This window comes from Molossus molossus, unplaced genomic scaffold, assembly GCF_014108415.1.
Source record: "Molossus molossus isolate mMolMol1 unplaced genomic scaffold, mMolMol1.p scaffold_m16_p_19, whole genome shotgun sequence".
In the NCBI taxonomy this organism is placed as follows: Eukaryota; Metazoa; Chordata; class Mammalia; order Chiroptera; family Molossidae; genus Molossus; species Molossus molossus.
In genome coordinates, this window is record NW_023425354.1 from 5,456,092 (window position 1) to 5,475,218 (window position 19,127).

General features: G+C 60.1%; 1 protein-coding gene across 3 annotated transcripts in view; it reads right to left on the bottom strand.

Moving 5' to 3' along the window:
• TMEM104 (transmembrane protein 104) overlaps positions 1-19,127 on the bottom strand; it is a 53,978-nt gene that overhangs the window by 18,551 nt on the left and 16,300 nt on the right. For 2 of the 3 annotated variants that reach the window (XM_036269883.1, XM_036269885.1), the window contains 2 exons: positions 16,669-16,768; positions 16,097-16,205 (listed from right to left, as the gene is read on the bottom strand). In XM_036269883.1, coding sequence (XP_036125776.1) covers positions 16,097-16,205; positions 16,669-16,768 — 209 coding nt within the window. The remainder of the gene's footprint in view (positions 1-16,096; positions 16,206-16,668; positions 16,769-19,127) is intronic. The other variant, XM_036269884.1, reaches the window with a different exon arrangement.

Sequence of the window (19,127 nt, forward strand, 5' to 3'; positions counted from 1 at the left end):
CAGGTCAGCTCTCATCTGGGAAAGCTGACGCCTGCTCTTCAGAAGGTTCTGCTACGGAAACACGGGAGCAGAGCCTGCCCGCGGGCCGGCAGGCAGGGGATCCGCCTCTGCAGGTTGCAGGGCCCTTCCCTCCAGGGTCCTGTCTCTGAAGCCAAGTCCATTTTCACCCTCCTCCTTGGCTGGAGATCCTGCCACCCAGGAGGCCCGTTTTGTGAAACCCTGTCGGGCGCGACCCCAGCTCCCCAGAGCATCCCTCTGTGTACAGAGACCAAGCGTAGCTGACGAACAAACAGACCCAGAGACGGGGAAGCAGGGAACAGACCGACAAACCTCCGAGGGAAGGGGGTGGGAGAGACACCCCACAGAACTGACATGCGTATCGACACAACCCACGGCCGCAGCAGCACGCGGTGAAGGCCGAGGGAGGGCGTCGATGAGGGAAAACGAGGGGCATCTGTCGTAACACCTTCCGCAGTAAAGATAAGTTTAAACAGTAAGTGAGCAGATGAACTGCACGGACACATCCCGAGAAGCAGAGTAAGAACTGCTGTGTCGCCCAGCTCAGTGACGGGGACAGTCAGACGAGGCCCCCCCGGCCTAGCTTAGGGGCGGCAGGTCCACCCTCAGTGGGAGCAGGTGGTGAAGGGCTCCTGGATGACTCCTTCGCTCCACAGCTGCGACAGCCGTGGCCACATGGCAGGTGGGATGTGGCTTCTTTTCATCGCTCAGGACCAGAGACTGACCGTGCCACGCAGGAGGGTGCAGGGCCACCCAGAGGAAAGGCGCCGGGCAGCCGGCTCACGTGTCACAAGGCCCAGACCCACACGCGCCACAGCTGGGCTACCTGTGGAACAGGTGTCCTCTGCACATTAGCGAGCGCCGGACTCGGCAATGGCAGGGGCCTCCGGCTGGGAGCCGACAGGATTCAAAGCAGCGGCAAGCGGCATGGCTGTCCCCCACGGGCTGTGCAGTCTCTGGGAAGAGAGGGGGCGCAGGAGACCAACGGCCCTGTGTCCCGATGGTCTAGTGTGGACAGAGCGCATCTCTGAACGCTGAACAACCCACTGTGGCCCCTTCTGGGTTCCCTTCCCTTTTTCAAAAAGAAGCAATGAACAGCCAAGCGACTGCCTATCCTCTTGGGTCTTCTCATCTGGCCTATGCGACATTGCGCTGAGGGCCGGGGCTCGGATTTCTCTATTAACAGGGTGGTGAAGCAACACGTCTCAGAAGGTGGCGTGGTGACGTGCCGACCTGCGGGCCCACGGCGGGACAGGTGCGGCTCGGGGGTGGGGCCGCTCAGGCGGAGAGGGCAGTGTGCCAGCGGACAGCACCGCGGGGCCCTGGACGGCCCCTGGTCACTCTTCGTGGTAAAGGAGACAGATGCCCAGACGACAGGGCGGTCCTTGTCGGGAGCTAGGGGCTGAGAGTTAATTGGGGTTAATGACAGCGCAGCAGGAACACAACCCTACGTGGGAACCAAACTTTCCACACGTCCTTGAAGTGCAAGGAGTCTATTTTTATTTCTCAAGTGGCTCTGAACATTTCGGGTTGGGAGTTATTTTCTCAACTTGAGTGACAACATCTGGGACTTCATCCACAGGAAGAGGTGAGTTTCGAGGCAGCGAGGACGCTGGAGGGACCACGGGCTCAGGGCCCCGTGTACCGGGTGGGGGCTGCGGTCGCCCCGCTGACCGTGAGGCCCCGGAGCCTTGCGCGTGTGCAGGAGGTAGTCGTGAGCACCAGCCCGGCCGCCTGACCCCCAGGGTCAGCACACACCCAGGCCAGCACACCTGTCTCCCAAACGTCCAGGTGTTACGTCAGTGCTATTACTATCGGACTCCACGCTCTCCACCCAGGTTCAGCAGCAGTCCAGATGGTGTTCAGGGGGTTCACGTCCTCCCGACCGAACAACTGTGAGAGAACAAGAACGGGTGCTGGGTCTGAAGCCCAACGTGCCATCGCCACAGCTGATTGGCCAGAAGGGGCACCGCTGGCTAGAGAAGGCCATCTGAAGGAGGTCGCCTGAGCTCCACAACACCCCCACAGGGCAGGAGATGAGGGGGGATCCTCTAAAGGCCCAGCCCAGGGCTGGGTGACCCTGGGATGTGAGGAGCTGTGGTGGGAGGGGGCTTCTGCCCAGACAGACACCAAACCAGCCACGATGGAGACACGGCCAATCTCTCGGCTGCCGACCCCTCGAGTACTGTCTCCCCGGTGGAGAGTGAGTGGTGAAGACGGCCGGCCGGACTGACAGCCTCCGAGCACACTCACCCACTCGGCAGCCTCGACTCGTGTCTCCCAACACCTCCCAGCAGGCTCTGCTTAGAGCGAGTTACCACGGCGCCTCGTCCCTGGGTCCCACCTCCCTCCAACCCCACCTACACGGCACTTAGGAGATGCTTCCCGAGTGGATTAAATGACCGGGTCTGGTGACGCCGACAGATGTCTGCTCACGTCAAACAAGTCAGCCCACTCTGAACGACTGTGGGGACACTAATGCCATCGGCGCCCCTGAAAAGGCGAGTCTCTGCTAGAAGACACCGAGTCCCCAGGAGAAGAGATGCTGAGACCCCGCGAGAGGAGGGTGCTGAGTCCCCAGGAGAGAAGGTGCTCATTTCCCAGGAGGGCGCTCAGCAAAGGCAGTGATGAGCCGGAAGGTGTAGACCCCTGCAGTGGGCAGTAGAGCAGCCCGAGCTACAGGACAGAGGTGAGAAACCTGACCCAGAAAGCAGGGGCTCAACAGCTGGGCCCGCCCCTGGGCTGGGGACTGGACCCAGGAGCCTGATGAACTGGGCAGTGGAGGAAGTCCCGGGGCAGCTTCTCCACTGATGCAGACGGGCCAGCGAGGCGATACCTCGGCAACCTCTGGAAATGCTGGTGGAAATGTCACCGGGGAGTCTGAGAAGCTGACGGGAGAAAACACGGAAGGGGAGGCGGCTGTCTTTTACCTGCTGCTGCCCCAAGGACCTGGTGGCCGGGCTCCCGCCCCCGCACTGACCGACAGCCCCGGCGGTGGCTGGGGAGAGGGATGAGCGCCTCCTGGACAGAGCTGAGGGCGGCTGCGTCCGGGGATGGCAGCTCCCCAGACGGTCTGCCTAGCACCGGGGCAGGGCCCGACACGGACAGAGGCCGAGGCCCTGGAGGCTGCGGCCCTGAGCCCTGCCAGCCCCAGACAACCAGGGCACTGGGAGGCAGCTCTGGGCTCGCTCTGCTGCTGCCATCACGCCGAGAGGCCACTTCGACTGACAGCTGGGAACATCCCTGGGTCCCTTCCTCGAGACCGCTGCTCCTTCTTTCCAAGGCAACAGGAAACAGCAGACCATGAAAAGAACCCAAATAACTTCCTTTTCCAAACCCCTTCTCTAGACGCCCCTGCCCCACTGAGACGAGGAGGGAGAAATTCTTAGGGACCCGGGTCTGTAACCTGTGTCTACGGCTTTAGCTCTGGGAGGCAAACGAAATGAGCCTGTCGTCTCCCTAACAAAGAGGGTGATACAGAAAGGTCACGAAACTCGTCGCAAGCTTCTCTCGTGGAGCAGCGTGATTTCTTACCGGGCCTGGCTGCCGAACTCCGGTAAAGATCGCGGCGGAAGGCGCTGCCTGGGACGGAGCGAAAAGCCACCACCCACTGGAGGGCTCCCTCAGCACAGGGTGCGCAGCCGGGCACGGCTCACCCGCTGTGCCCGCTGCTGGAGGGGGTCCGTGTCTTTCCAGAATGTAGGCAGCCGTGGCCCCCACGCAGCCATCTCGACCATCCGCCCAGGGCCAGCAGCACAATCCCCTCCTGGCTCCACCTTGGGAACCAGGGCAGGTCCCAGGCACCTGGACCAGGTATCATCCCCAATATCATCTCCAAGCTCCCAGCTGGGCACGGCTGTGGGTCACCTTCTGCAGGAACGCTGTTGGCAAGGAGGGGGAGCTCTGTCTCCAAACAGGCCACTCTTACCCCCAGAGCCTTCCCCGGCCTCCTGACCCCCGGGAGCCTCCCCCACACAGAGGAGGCTCTGTCCTGGGGACAGGGAAGAAAGGCTCACAGAACAGGCATGAGAACCAACATTGCGGAGCACCCACTGTGCGCACAGACACGACACCTTCCACCTAAGACCTCTGCAATCCTGACACCCTGTAACTGAATTATTGTCTCCATTTCAGAAAGCCGAGGTTGCGGGGGACTAAGTAACTTGTCCAGCATCTCATAACTGCTAAGGCGCAGCTGAGATCAGAACTCGGGGCTCCGTACCCAGGCCCAGTCCCTCTTTAGGGCACCTCACTGCCTCCCTCGAGTATGCCCCCTCCACGCCCCTCGGGGGCTGGGCTGGCCGGCGGCGTCCCCCGGCCCTCCTGTTGGACAGGGCTGTGTGCCTCGTGTCTTTTCAGCTGAAAGGCCAGATGGTGCCCGATGGTGGGCAGAGTTCCAAGGATCTGATGCCAAAGCTGCAACCTCTGTGGTTTGGGGGGAAAAGATAAATATTGTGGAAAACCCACACAGTCACTCCGTTAATGACTACCAGCCACCAGGGTTGAAAAAGGACAGCCTGGTCTTGAACCGGGCGGGCTTTAAGACGTTATGACAGGGAGCTGGGGGCGGGGGGGCATGTGTGAGGCTGGGGGAAGTGGGGGGAGCAGGCAGAAGGCTGGGGGCTCCCCCGACCTTGGAGCTGGTCCCTGTTCTAAAACCTCACTGCTCACACTCCAGGAACCAGACATGGCAGAGGAGACGGGTGGCGAGCACACAAACAGCTTCTGATTGCACCCTCCACCCCCCCAAAGGCAGGGTGTCCCCAAGCCCTGGTTGAGGGACAGCTTCTGTCCTGCGGTGAGGAGCGGAGGACCACCCGGGCCTTTGGGAAAGGAGAGGCCGGCTGGTCATGGAGATTTTCTGGCTGGAGGGTGGCCACCAGCCGGGGTGAGCCCAGGGCGTGAGCAGGCCCAGGCTGACGGAGGGACGTGCCCACAGACCCACAGTGGCAGCCCACCCAAGGGCGGTCTCGTCCATTCAACCGTTCATGGAGCAAGTCCCTGCGTGAGGCCCTGCGCTGGCTCCAGACGTCAAGGTCAGTGAGGCAGAGAGCCTGCCCGAGGAGCTCAGTGAGGCAACCCGCAGACGCACACAAGCCCCACGAACCCACGGCAGGGTGAGGAGGGGCGTGTGGGCTGCGGTGTCTCGGGGGAAGGCCCTGAGCTCCTCCGGAGGAGGCAAGTGCTCGCTGGACTGGAGCAAGGGGAAGGCCAGCGAGCTTGGGGCAGTGGTGAGAGGGAACGTTCCAGAAGGAGACTGGAGCAGACGATGCCATGTGAATTTAGAAACTGCCTTACAGAGAGGAGCTTCTAAGGAGTGTTAAGTGGGAAATAACAGTCAGATTTACTGCAGTCAGTAGGGATGAAAGAATGAAATACCAGAAACAGAAAAGCTTCATGACCTCAGGGGAATCCTCGTGCTGGGAGGGGCCAGGTGGGTGCTGGGGAGCTGGCCTGGGAGCAGCGCCTCTCTGTGGACACAGACAGCGGACCCGGGGCCTCCAGGGCTCCCCTGGGTACCTGGGTGTGACTTGAACTACAGGTGTGGGAGGCAGGGGGAGGGAGCACTCCCACCCACCCAGCGGCTGCAGGGACAAATGAACACGCCGTCTGGCTCCCTGCAGTGAGCCCCCACGGGACCGAGTGAGGGTGGTGCCTGTGTCCGGGGCAGGCTGAGTGAACCCTCTAGGGCAACAGGAACCAGGTCTTGTGGGGGGGCAGGGCTTTCCTCCCGGCGGGGAGATTGAAGCTCAGAGCGCAGGTGTAAAGATGGAAGCTTCTCCGGGCGCTGAGGCCTGGTCTACTGGCTCACGTCTAGACACTGAAATCTCTGCCCGGAGACTCACACTAGCCGTGTCTTGGTCTATTTATGCAGAGTGCCGACCATGGGACAGCACGTGAACACGGCACTACCTCCCCAGGGCTGATCGGGAGGCTGGCCGGGCACACGGAGAAGGCTGGAGGTATTCACCTTGCCTGGCCGTGGGCCCAGGGGCTGGGGAATGGCAGTCGGGCCGGGCTGGGGTCAGCCTGGCTTCACAGGTCCTCAGAACACGAGGACTTGGGGAGTACTCTGTACTCCCTGTGCCATGAGTGACGGGGGTGGACAGCCTCTGGGCCATCAATCCTGCCCCTCAGTCCCCATGGGAAAAAGCCGCCCCCCCAACCACCGAGACACTGTCAGGAATTCAGCTGCTCAGATCCTCGGTGATGCATGGTGTGTGCCCGGGGCCTTAGAGCCGGCAGGGCTGCCTGCATCTCTAGGTACCTGCAGGAGTCTGGCTGCTTGGGTGCCCCTGCCCGGGCCATCACCCTCTGTCACCTCAGCTGCCCGGGGTGTGCTGAGAGGTGCCAGGTGATCGCTGCAGGCACTGTGAGCCCTCCCCTTCCTCACTCCGCCCCACCGCTCGTCTCCACGCAGGGAGAGGGTGGCGGTGGGGATGCTCTGGCCTGGCGGTGGGGGCAGGGAGGGAAGAAGTCAGGTGCCCAGAACACGGGAGCCCTGTAGAGAGGAGCCCCACAGGCCCAGCTGGCTCCACCCCTCCCCCGCTGACGTGTGACCTCGAAATAGACCCAAACAGCGCGAGATTGGAACAGGATCCTTTGCCAGCGCTGAGTAACCTTGGAGGCAGGGAGGAAGGGAGACAGCATGGCAGGCCGGCTGATTAACGAGCTCTGTGGCAGTGGGTATAACACATCACGTTAACAACCCCCAGCTTCCTCCCTGGCCGATGGTCAGGGTGAGGCCCCTCCGTGGGACCGGACACTGGGACTCCAAGGGGAAGCCCAGAGCACCACCCGTGGGGACTCCGGGGGACCTGTTGGTTCCAGGGAACAAAGCAGCTCCTGGCAAAGGGATGCTGCTGGCGCCCCTTCCTCCTGGGGACACAGCCTGAAAGCCGTCTGACCAGAGCAGGGTGATGCTGTCTCTGCACAGAAGCCCCTCAGGCCAGCCCGGAGGTCTGAAGATATCTGGCCATCGCCTGTCCCTGGCATCCTCAGGCCAGTTGGTCCTGGAACCACAGTGTGAGACACAGCGGGCTCCTATTCCTGAGCCGGGGGAGGGGACCGGCTGGGCGGTGTTCCTGAAGCCGGTTACCTCTCAGGTGGAACACAGCCTCCCTGCGTCGGCGAGGAGGAAGGTGCCAGAACGGCTTGATGTCCCGGATGTGTGTGTGTGTGTGTCTTCCAGCCCGGGTCAGAGCAGCCTGATCCTGTCAAGGTTTCCAGAGAACATCTCAATTGTGGCCACAGGAAGTTCTTCCCGAGGCCAAACTCAATGTGCCCCGCCGTGCTCTGCGCCCCTGGATTCACACTTGCTCCACAGCATCTGCTTGGTAACGCCCCCTGCAGTACCTCCCTTTGCACTTGAAGGTTTATTAAAACGGATCTTGGTCTACTCTCAGCTGACCCACAAGGCATCCAGAGCTCATGCTAGTTCATCAGCGATTAGTTATTAATATGCAACCTAACTGCTCATCTCGGTCTGATGCCCATCATGCCCGTGTCCTGGGCACCTTTCTGCCAGCTTCTGTAAACCCTGAGGTTCTTCAGCTCAGCTCTCCCCTCGGGGCCAGCCCGCAGTGAGGAGAACGTGCCCACAGACACTTTTACTCTCTGCACGGTTTGCAAGGCAGCGTGCTGGGTGAGAGGCCAGCACCACGGAGGGGCACAGTTATTACTATAGAATGAGAGCTTTATTTAATTTAACAATTACTGCCAAGGCCCTGGGGGCCATTTAGAAAGACACCGGATTCCACTTAGAACAGACACCCTGTGACAGAGAGCGGGCAGCATTCCAGGAGCGGCACAGCCCCACGGAGCGCTGCAGGGGGTCACCAGGGCCCTGCGCTCCTCTGCGGGATCCGAGCATCAGAGGGACACGGAGCCAGGACCCTGCGCTGCTCTGCGGGATCCGAGCATCAGAGGGACACGGAGCCAGGACCCTGCGCTGCTCTGCGGGATCCGAGCATCAGAGGGACACGGAGCCAGGACCCTGCGCTGCTCTGCGGGATCCGAGCATCAGAGGGACACGGAGCCAGGACCCTGCGCTGCTCTGCGGGATCCGAGCATCAGAGGGACACGGAGCCAGGACCCTGCGCTGCTCTGCGGGATCCGAGCATCAGAGGGACACGGAGCCAGGACCCTGCGCTCCTCTGCGGGATCCGAGCATCAGAGGGACACGGAGCCAGGACCCTGCGCTGCTCTGCGGGATCCGAGCATCAGAGGGACACGGAGCCAGGACCCTGCGCTCCTCTGCGGGATCCGAGCATCAGAGGGACACGGAGCCAGGACCCTGCGCTGCTCTGCGGGATCCGAGCATCAGAGGGACACGGAGCCAGGACCCCGCGCTGCTCTGCGGGATCCGAGCATCAGAGGGACACGGAGCCAGGACCCCGCGCTCCTCTGCGGGATCCGAGCATCAGAGGGACACGGAGCCAGGACCCCGCGCTCCTCTGCGGGATCCGAGCATCAGAGGGACACGGAGCCAGGACCCCGCACTCCTCTGCGGGATCCGAGCATCAGAGGGACACGGAGCCAGGACCCTGCGCTGCTCTGCGGGATCCGAGCATCAGAGGGACACGGAGCCAGGACCCTGCGCTGCTCTGCGGGATCCGAGCATCAGAGGGACACGGAGCCAGGACCCTGCGCTGCTCTGCGGGATCCGAGCATCAGAGAGACACGGAGCCAGGACCCTGCGCTGCTCTGCGGGATCCGAGCATCAGAGGGACACGGAGCCAGGACCCTGCGCTGCTCTGCGGGATCCGAGCATCAGAGGGACACGGAGCCAGGACCCTGCGCTGCTCTGCGGGATTTGAGCATCAGAGACACGGAGCCGGAGTAGGAGAATGGTCTGGCATAGAGTTTTCATGCCAGTGAGCACGAAGTATTTTAAGATATTTAAGGGCATTCCAGATTCCAGATTACTTAGAACTACTGGGAGGCTGCTGGATTCTTTGGACTACAGTTTTTTCCTGTATCTTTGGGAAAATAAAGCCCCCCCAAAGGTGGTAGGGGAAGCAGGGGATCTGAAATCCACAGCCAGCACTTTCCTTACGGAGGAGTCACTCTTAGCTCTTGGCCCAGATCTGAGGGATTTGGGAGCAGAGGGGCGCGGGGCGCGGGGCTGGCCTGGAGCCGCTTCTCGAGGGGCAGGTGAACACAGTCGAGGACCAGGACTCCGGGTTTGCATCCTGACTGCACAGATAAGGAAGGCTCAAGCCTCAGGCTCTGGGTCTGCCTGGGATCACTGTGAAGTGTGATAAAACAGTCCTGAAAAAGCTCAGAGCAGAAGGTCCCCAGCAGGGACGAACACTCCCCATGGAGACCTATTTGGAAGCTTCCCAGCCAAATTGGCCTGTGCATGAGTGTGGGCCATGGGGTGTAGTTACGCTCCCCGAAGCTCTCCCAGCCCGGGGTGCGCGCGTCCCTGGCTGTATCTTTCCAGTGGGCTGCTCACGCTGCCTATTCTCCGTGAACGGGGACTCAGATTCCTGCACCTCTGTGCATGAACACATGACTACCTCCCCTACACAAGAGGCGGGCTTCTCAAAGTCCTGTTTATAAAGGCTTCATTTTCAAAGAATAACATTTAAACACACTAGGGAAACTAAGCACTTAAGAGAAACCTGTGGTGAGTCCTTCTGTAAAGTAACGGATCATTTTGTAACAAATGATCACCCCCTCTAGTTTGTTTCATGCGTCTGGGTTTTCATAGCAGGTTCACTGAGAGCTGTGGAGCAGGCCTGCGGGAGCGGCGCGGTCATGACACCCGAGGTAGTTTCCCATCCTGATGTCCTTCTCTGGGTGAGCTCGGATGGGGGCAGGTGCAAGGACCAGAAACTAGAAAGCCAAACTAGCTTTTCCATGTGCCCAGGAGAACTGGCTGGCTCTGGGCGAACGGTATCTGCACGATGTCTCGTTACTTTCCAGACAATGGAGACGGGGTAGGTGCAGGGCGTCCTAACGGGGCGGACAGACACTGAAGCTGCCATCGTGGGACAGGGTCTGGCAGTTCATCCGGCTCAGGAGCTGGAACCACGTCCCCTTCACCCAGCAGGGCCCCAACTAACACCAAAGAGCAGCTTCTGAGGCGTGGGGGAGTGGGGGGCTTGACTGGCAGAAACCACTCCCACAGGCTTGTGATCCAGATTCCCATCCCCTGGTGTCTTTCCTGGGAGCCTGGAGGAGGGGGCTTGAGCACTGTCCTCTGAGGTGGTGTGGCAGGTATGGCCACCGCAGAGGCGGGGCCACAGTAAAATACAAACCACCCTCTCACTGAGCTGAAGGAAGCTAGGGCCAAACCCCAAAGGCATTTGGGCGGTGGGTACTATGGCCTGGGGAGGTGCTACCCAGGTCTCCTTGTAAAGGTGAGGCTGCAGCAATGCTGGCTACCAGCCGGGCAGGCACTGGGGATGGACGGGAGGCCAGGCTCAGACAGCAGCAGTGGACGGGGTGATGAGAGAGTGGGGACTGATGAGGTCCCTTGGCAAGAGTTCGCTAGACAAACTGCAGCGCTGGAGTGAGTGACAGAGTCGTCCGAATTTCATTTAGCAAGGGCTGGGCTGGGGGATGGAGAGCAGAGGAAAATACAAGAAGCCACTCCCGGGGCGAGATATATAGACAGCTCCATAGGAAAAAAAAAAAAGAAAGAAAAACACAAGCTTGTTCCTGTGTTATTGATTTTCTTGAAAAAGAAAGAGACCAGCTGATCCTTTAAAGTCAGTCCTTTCAATCTGAGCACTGGCCACTGTTTGAAGTTAGAATTCACGCAACATTGGAGGCCTAGCTCCTGTCTGAGTAGTGGGTACACGCATTTTGGGGTGTGGGGCAGAAATGCCTTCTTCCGCGAGACCCATGAGCATGAGATGAAAGCAGAGGGTTCAGCACATGGTGGGGTGCTGCTGGCTGGGACAGGGGTCCTCCCAGAGGCTCACACCCGTAGAGCCCAGGAGCTGGGGAAGACACCCAGCCGCCGCCAGGCCACGCTCCCAGAGTCGCCGGCACAAGATGGGCCAGGAGAGCTGTCCTGCTCACCACACCCGCAGCGGCCGCCCAGGGTGACGGGCATCTTCCCATGGGCAAGTGGGGAGAAAAGAGAGAGAGGCAAGACAACACCGACCTTTCTGGAGCCTCCAGAACTGAACGAGGAGGAGCGGACAAGAAGCACGTTGCGGGAGGAAGACGTAGAAGGAAAAGGAAAAAGACAGGCTTCCCTCTGGTAGGTCCCCAAACAGCCATCGTCCTCTGAAGGAGGGAGGTACTCGGATGTCCCAGCCCATGGGAGCAACACCCTCCCAGCCCCAGGCAGCCAGGACTCTCCCCTTGGCCTGTTTCATACTGGTGGGGGGTTTGGCAGCCAGAGAAGGGAAGCTGCCTTTTTACTGAGCTTAGGACCCTGCTGTTTCAGACAGAGCCACCCCACCAGACCCCTCCCGAAGGACAGCTCACCGTCCTGCCAGTCCCTCTAGCCCTCCAGGGGGCCACCCTTCATTGCCCCGCAGGCTCCGCGATGCTGCTGCGCAAACACAGGGCAGCATTCACGGGTTCCCTGCTGGAGCTGTGTCCTGGGGGCACGTGGAGGGGTGCAGAGGTGTCCCGAGAGTCCCCAAGTCCTGTGAAGTCACTGCCATTGCTGAAACTTGCTCCACATGAACTTTCCCTCCTCACTGGTCCTGAATTGGGAAGAATGAATATTCAAGTGACGGTGGCGGTGACCCACTTCCTAGCAGATGTCACAGCCCCAGGGCGCGGCGGCTGAGGCTGAAAGGACAGAGGGAGGCTGGCGGGGGAGGGGAACGTCCTTGGGAAGCCGCCTTTAATTCCAACGCTCCTTGAGTGCACAGGAGTCCGCCTCACTCTCGAGGAGCCGAGACAGCAGATCCATCAGGCAGGCGGGCAGGATGCGACACGGATCACTGCACAGACACCTTCTGGGGCAGCATCGCCCCACCCCTCAAACGTCAGCTCCAAGGGCTGAGGAACCGGTGCCACCTGCCCCCTCTAACCCGGGCCTGGCGGTGGGGCTGCCCTGCTGGCTGAGCAAGTCTGCGTCAGCAGGGTCACCAGGGCCAGAGGACCTGGCCGAGAGGCCAAAGAGCCGGGCTGCGTCTCTGCCTCAGCTCTGTGACCCTGGGGGAAGTCACAGCCTCCAAGTCTCAATTTTCTCTGCTGTAAAATGGGATGACGTCCCGGACCTTACTGCATGGCCCAGAGGACCAAATCAGAAACGAGAAGGACCAGTCACAGCGCGGCACACCCTGCCTGGTGCATCACTCCTTTCTCCATCCCCAAAAGGGTGCGTCCCCTCAAATGGTACTGTGTTAGGAAAAGCCAGTTGGGTTTACAAAGGGGACTGCACAGTTTTAGTGCTGCAAATGGACAGCAGCAAGTGTGGCCGAGGGAGACGGACCAAGGTGAAATCAGAGAACTTGCCTCCTGGCAGAGAAAGAATCCAGGGCTCTCGGGAAGGGCCCTCCTGCAGTACCAGTGTCAGCTTGAGCCCAGTTCTGAGACTATCCACTCCAGGAGGAGAGAGAGGCCAGCAGACAGAACTCCCCATGGCCCCCAACGCACACCCTGCTTCTCCAAGGGCACTTCCGGAGGGAGCTGGGGAGAAGCCCCCTGCCTGGCAGAGGGTGGCACTTGCAGGCTGCATCTCCCTCCCCGGTCACTCGTGCCCTGAGGTGCATCTCACGGCTCCTGCGTTCAAGGCTGAAGCCAGGGTGGCCTTGTCCGGTTCCGAGGCCCCGTGAGGGGCCCTGCTCAATATGGCCAGTTTGTGGCGGAGCCTCCAGCCAGGATGAGCTCCGTGCTGCCATCTGCACTCCCGGCTCTGCTCGGCCAGTGCCCGGCAGCACCTGTCCACCTGTAATAGGCGGATGCCATCCCCGTGAATGGCCAGGTACCTTCAGCACTTGGGGAGCCCCACTGCACCCCCAGGGCTTCCCTCTGACACTGCTGAGGAGAAGGCAGTGACTGGGCTCAGGCCTTGGGCACAGGAGGTGAACGACAGGCGGAAGCACCGTGGGGTGGGGAAGTGAAACAGGAACGCTGGCCGTGCCCTTGGCCCAGGGCTGCGGAGCACGTCCTGTTTCTCGGGCACTCGGGACAGGCCACGTCTGCACTGGGCTGACTCCCAAACAGTCTTATCGCTTCCCCAGTGGTCCCTGGCGCCTGCTCCCTGCACGGGAAGGAATGAAATGCTAAGTCCTGGCTCTGTTTCCTACCAGAGCCGGAGAAGCGCTGCAGGAACAATCCCAAGAAATCGCAGCCTGGAGGCAAGGTTACGGGTTTGAAAGAGTCGGGGCATCGAACGCTTTCCTGTTTGATCCTTCAGAGGAGCGGGAGGGGCCTTGGTGGGTCCTGGGAAGCCGAGGCCTGATGAAAGCGGCTCCTGATGTGAGTTCTCCTGAGTCCTCACGGGGGGCCCAGGTCACTGCGGGCCCCAGCTGCGGCCACGGGCTGGGGTGCCCTGGGGAGCACGTGTGCCTCACAGGGCCCCCACCTCACCGCACCCTGCCATGTGGCCACGGCAGGAAGGCGGGGGGCACTGACGCCTGTTAGCTGCCCTGCAATCGGAGGATGTGGGCGGAGGCGCAGGGTGCGGGAGGGAGGAGGAGTTTTCCGTGTGTTAAGGTCAAGGGCTTGGGGCAGCGACTGGGAGCTGCTGGTGGAGAAAGTTCCCTTCCTGTAAGCCCGCTTCTGACTGAGTCACCATCCCAGATATTCTCATTCTGCATGTGCGCCGCGCAGACTCTGAAAATTAAACCACAAAGCAGAAGCCTGTACCTTTATCCCCCAGAACACACTGTCCCGGAATAGCAATGACGGAGAGGTCACTAGGAGGCCCTGTCAAACACGCAGGCCCAGACGGGTGCACCGTCTGCCTAAGACAGTGAGGTGACTGGCTGGGGCTGGAAGGTGCCTTCGGTCCCATCACTGCCTTGCTCCACCTTTGGGTGAAGTCTGGCAGCAGCACAGTCAGAAACAGCTGGTGGAGAGAGGCAAAGGAGTCTCCAGGAGGGAAGGCCAGTCCTGAACATGAATGACGGGGGCCAGGGAAAGGACACCATCGTCCCCTGTGATCTGAAGAGGCCATCTGGGAAGATGCCGTCACCACGGGCAGTGAGAGCTCAGGACCCGGGAAGGAGACCAACACGTGCCAGCCCCTTCTCCACCCACTTTGCCCCTCCCACCTCACAGAAAGGGACGAAGAGCACCCAGAATTTAGGGTTAGGAGACACCATTCTGCAGAAGCCACAGACCCTGGGGCCACATGCAAAGTTGTCGAGTAACTTTGGAGACAAAGGCAAGGTCCCCCTGCCTTGAACTCCCAACCAGAAAGGAGCACGTAGGAACTGAAAACCTGCAGAGCAAACGAAAGGCCCTGGCAGCGGCCTGGGCGGTGCGGAGGGCGGGCAGCAGTAATCGGGAGAGAACAGGCTCTGAAGCCCTCCCCTTCCTGCTTCTGTAGCTTCTGCAGGCCTGGTGGCAATTAGCTTTATGAGCTATAAGTACAGTATCTGGGAGACGAAGGCAGTAATTAATGCCTGTCTGCTTTCCTGAAGGGTTCCTTCTGCTCGGTCAGAGTTATTGAGATGCAGGGAGTGCGGCTTCCATCATGTGGAAGGTTTACAGGAGTAAGTGAAGGAATAATTTAATAAGACAGTAATAATGGATCTAAATAATTTACCGGGCCAATGGCAGCAGCCGATATTCCCAGTGTTCCCTTTGAGGGGGACGTGCCAGGCAGCGTCCGCACAGACTCCAGGGCCTCCCCAGAAAAGACCCCCTTGAGGCGCTCTGCACCGTCCCTCTGCCCTGGACATGCTCTGCGTTAGGGAGAGCCTCTCGGGCCCCCTCCAGCTGGGCTGCTACACTTTCGGGCACTTCTGCTAATTGGATCAGTCCCGGTCTGCTGGGATGCTAAGAGGCTAACAGGCCTGGCTCTGCTGGCTGCCCTGCCGAGTCACTCTGACCACCCTCAAGGTGGGGAAGTGGGGAAGGGGCCAGGAAATGAATTCATGACCAAATTAGCATCGGGCCTGTGGAGGGGGGAGCTCAGATGCAATTCTACTAAAAGACCGATCCCTCGCTAGAGCTGAACCTGCGAGAGGAGAAACACAGATCACCAACTGCTCCAGAAAGGCAGAGAGGAAAACCTCGCGCGTGGTCTGGGCCACAGTGCTCATCCCTTCCGCAGGTTGGCGGGGCGGGGCTGGGAGGCAAACAACAGCTCAGCAGCCCTGGGGGCGACACATTCAGACCCAAATGACACGGCTGGCAGGGCCTTCGCGAACCTTTGCCAGGATGGGCATAATTAAGTTAAGAGGCCAACTCCCAGAACCACTCAGCTCTCTCCAGGCCCCGCCTCCCACCTCCAAATCAGCTAAGTGGCCGCGTGTCACACTGTGGGTCACCTAGCACACCTAAATTTGTGTCAGGGCTGAGGAGGACCAAGAGGAAGCAGAATATTAATAGATCCTGCAAAAGGGAAAGAGAAACATTTCTGAGTCCTGCCCACAAAGCAGGCAGAGATAAATAACTGTCTGGTTTTGTATCTTATTACTTCTTCTTCCCTCCGCCCCCGCCCAGGGCACAAAGCAATCAAGCAGCAGCCTGGAGATTCATCACTTCCCCGTGTCGGCGGGCAGCAGGGAGACAGGCAGAGAGCTGGGCTCACCCTTCCCTCTCTGGAGAGCCGGTCTCCAGTCGGGGGCGGCCGGAGGGCTCGGTCCTGCCTGCCGGCCAGGAAGCCCGGTGTCCATCTGTGTGCTCCTGGGCTGGCCAGGAGTGAGGTCAAAGCATGGACCATCTCCAGAAAGTCAGCCCTGGCACTCTTACAGGGTTCTGCTAAGAGTACCCCTCAAGTCCCGAGCTAGGTTTACAGGTGCTCGCTGCCCTGGAGGTGGCAATGATCTGAATGCCAACTCCAAACCACACTGACGGAGCCCTGGTCACCAGGACACTCTGGGACTAGAGTCTTAGTGACACGATCTGTTTTCTGCCCAGGACCAAGGCCCCGGGAATCAGCCAGCGAGTGGAGCCACGCGGACCTCTCTGGCCGGCCACTCACCAAGTAGATGCGGTAGGCGTCCACGCGGCGCAGCGGCCCCCAGCACAGGTCCGTGTCGTTGTACCTGGTGTCGGCCTCCACGCCGCAGGAGTCATTGCCGGTGGTGCTGCTGATAAAGAGAACAGTGTTCAGAGGGGCCCTCCCCGCTTGGCTGCAAGCACACGGAACGTAATGCTGTTAATTAGTAGCCGCCACTGAATCCCCACTCCCCCTACAGCTGCTTTCGGTCCAACACTCTGACTCCCACAAACCACCTTCCAGGGCATCAGTTGTTCCTGCCGCAGCGGCAGGAGCTCCTGGGTCCCCGCTACCTTCCCAGCCGTGCAGGGCGGAGGGCAGCGGCGCAGGGCCGGGGGCAGCGGCGCAGGGCCGGGGGCAGTGGTGCAGGGCAGGGGGCAGCGGCGCAGGGTGAAGGGCAGCGGCGGGCAGCGTGTCTGTGAAGGACAGAAGGCGCCGCTGCCTGTGGCCGTGCTGGACTGATTTACTTGGTGCTGTTTCTACCCCGAAATCCCTGCCCCGACCGCCCAGGGAAGCCCAAGCGGCTGCACGAGCGGGGGCGAGGGGACACTCACCAGGACACCTGCATGAGGGAGAAGGGCACGGCGGCAGCATAGATGGCCAGGTCCCCGTACAGGTAAATGATGATACAGAAATAGAACAGGTTGACCCCCACTGGAAGGAACAAAGTCATCCGTCAGGGGCCACCGGGAGACGGCAGCATTCTTTCTTGAGGACTCAATCTCTACCCCTTCAATGGCGTTTGCTTCCCCAGGCTGCTTGTTTTCTCTAAAAGGGATGAGAAAACGACCCGGAGGCCTAGTGCCTGTTCTGGCCACACTGCAATGCTGGCGGGGACACTCTACTCTCGACTTTCACCCGAGGGGCTAAGTGAGGCCTGGAGGGTTAGAGCTTCCCAATCCAGACAGGTGCGGGGTGTGAGGTGTGACTGGCTGAGGAGGAGCCAGAGGTGCCTTCGGCCAGATGGGGTGCCTGGGGGCGGGGGAGGTGAGGAAGGAGGGAGAGAAGAGATGCCCTGAGTCAGGAGCCTGGGTCAGGCCCCCTTCACTGCTAAATGCAGGTTCTAAGACAAAAGACTACTACTGAGGAATGAAGAAGCAAAGAGAAGGCAACAGGAGAAGGCCCAGCTTCTGAAGCTAAAATTGAGGGTAAAAGCCCTTGATTTCCAAAGACCAACAGCCCAGCCCCAGAGGGAGAGGGGGAGGGGCGGCCTGGAGTGCTAGGAGGGAGCTGCAGACCCTGTGCCCCAGGTGGGCTCACCTCCCTTCTTACGGAACATTTGCAAGGGAGATGCTGGCTTGGACAGGGGCACAGGGAAGCTCTCTGCAGAGGCAAACCCTGGTCCCCTCTCCTGCCAGCAGGGGCCTGACCTGGGAGCTGGGATTCCACTGGCCTCACTTCCCGACCCACCCGGACCACCCCCGGTCCTGTCCAGCGAGGACTGCACTGTGCTAAATGCCCGACTGCCTCCAGCTACAAAGACTCTGAAGAAGTGTCTGGGCCCTGCGGCTCAGGTCACAGCCCGGCAGCAGCCTCAGACTCCCATTCAGACTGGCTGCTCATCTTGATGTTCCTGGTCTGAGGCTGCTGGCTCCGCTGGCAAGAGAAAGAAAAATGAAGTGACAGGTCCCTTCCAGCACCGGTGGCTCAGTCAGGCTCCAGGGTCTCCAGGGGAATGCTGGGGCCATGTTCCTCCTGGGCTATTTGAGGTTAGCTCTGCTCCTAGGAGTCTGGGGGGGAAAGGCCAGGAAAAAACAGTTCTTGAAAGAACCCAGGAGGGCTGCAGACAGCCTCGCTGTCCAAGCTCAAGGGCCCCTGGGGTCTGCCTGCCACTCACACCCGGGCTCCAAGTACAGCCTGGGCCCCAGCCTGTCTTTCTGCTGACACCAACGCTCTCTGCAGGGAGGCACGTCCCTCCCCACTCCCAACCTTCCCCCCACCTGCCCACGGAATCCAGGGTCAGCTCTGTTTATAAACTGCCACTGGCCCTCCTGGATCAATAAATTTCATTACTAGACACAAAATGGGAAGATCAATGAATTTCCTGAGAGGACAGCGATGGCTGGGCCTGGCATTTCCAATGACAAGGAACGAGTCTGGACTCTGAGGGGTTTTTGTGGAGAGTGGCAGCCTCCTGGGGGGGGGAGGGGACAACCCGGAACAGAGCAGAGCAGTGCTGTTCTCCTGGGGGCAGCTTGGTCCCGCAACCCCTCCTGCGGACAGCCGACCACGTCTAGGGACAGTTCTGGTTGTGATCACTGGGGGGTGCTGCTGGCGACTAGTGTGTGGAGGGTGAAACTGCTGCTCAGCATCCAACAGTGCACAGGACAGGCCCTTCCACAAAGAACAATCCACGGACGGCAGCAGCGCTGAGTGGGAGGAACCGTGGACGGAAAGAAGGCCCCCTCGAGGGCCGCCGCTCTCACGCCAATGTGCGCACCGTCCACAGAGGTGAACGAGGAGTCTGGTGCACGGGGGCCTGAGGACAAGGCCAAACCACAAGTCCCTCGACGTCTCAGAGACCAGGGCAGACTACGAAACGTGAAAATTAGAAACGAGGTTTAAATGGTATATGTCTGGCCCTGGCCCTTTGGCTTAGCGTTAGAGCGTCGGCACAAGGACCCATGAGTTGCGGGTTCAATTCTGGTCACGGGCATGTACCTCGGTTGCGGTTTATCCCAGGTCCTGGCCGGGGTCGTGCGAGAGGCAGCCAGTGTCCCTCTTGAGTCGATGTTTCTCTCTCTCTTCCTCCCTCCTACTCTACCCGAAGATAAATAGAAAAATATCCTCTGGCGAGGATTGAAAAAATAATAATCCTATGAAGCCTAAAACACCAATCAGAAATTATATATGTACCCCTATGTTCACAGCAGCACTATTTACAATTGCTAAGATCTGGAAACAGCCCAAGTGTCCATCAATAGATGAGTGGATAAAAGAGCTGTGGTACATATATACAATGGGATATTATGCAGCTGTAAGAAAGATCTCTTATCCTTTGAGACGACATGGA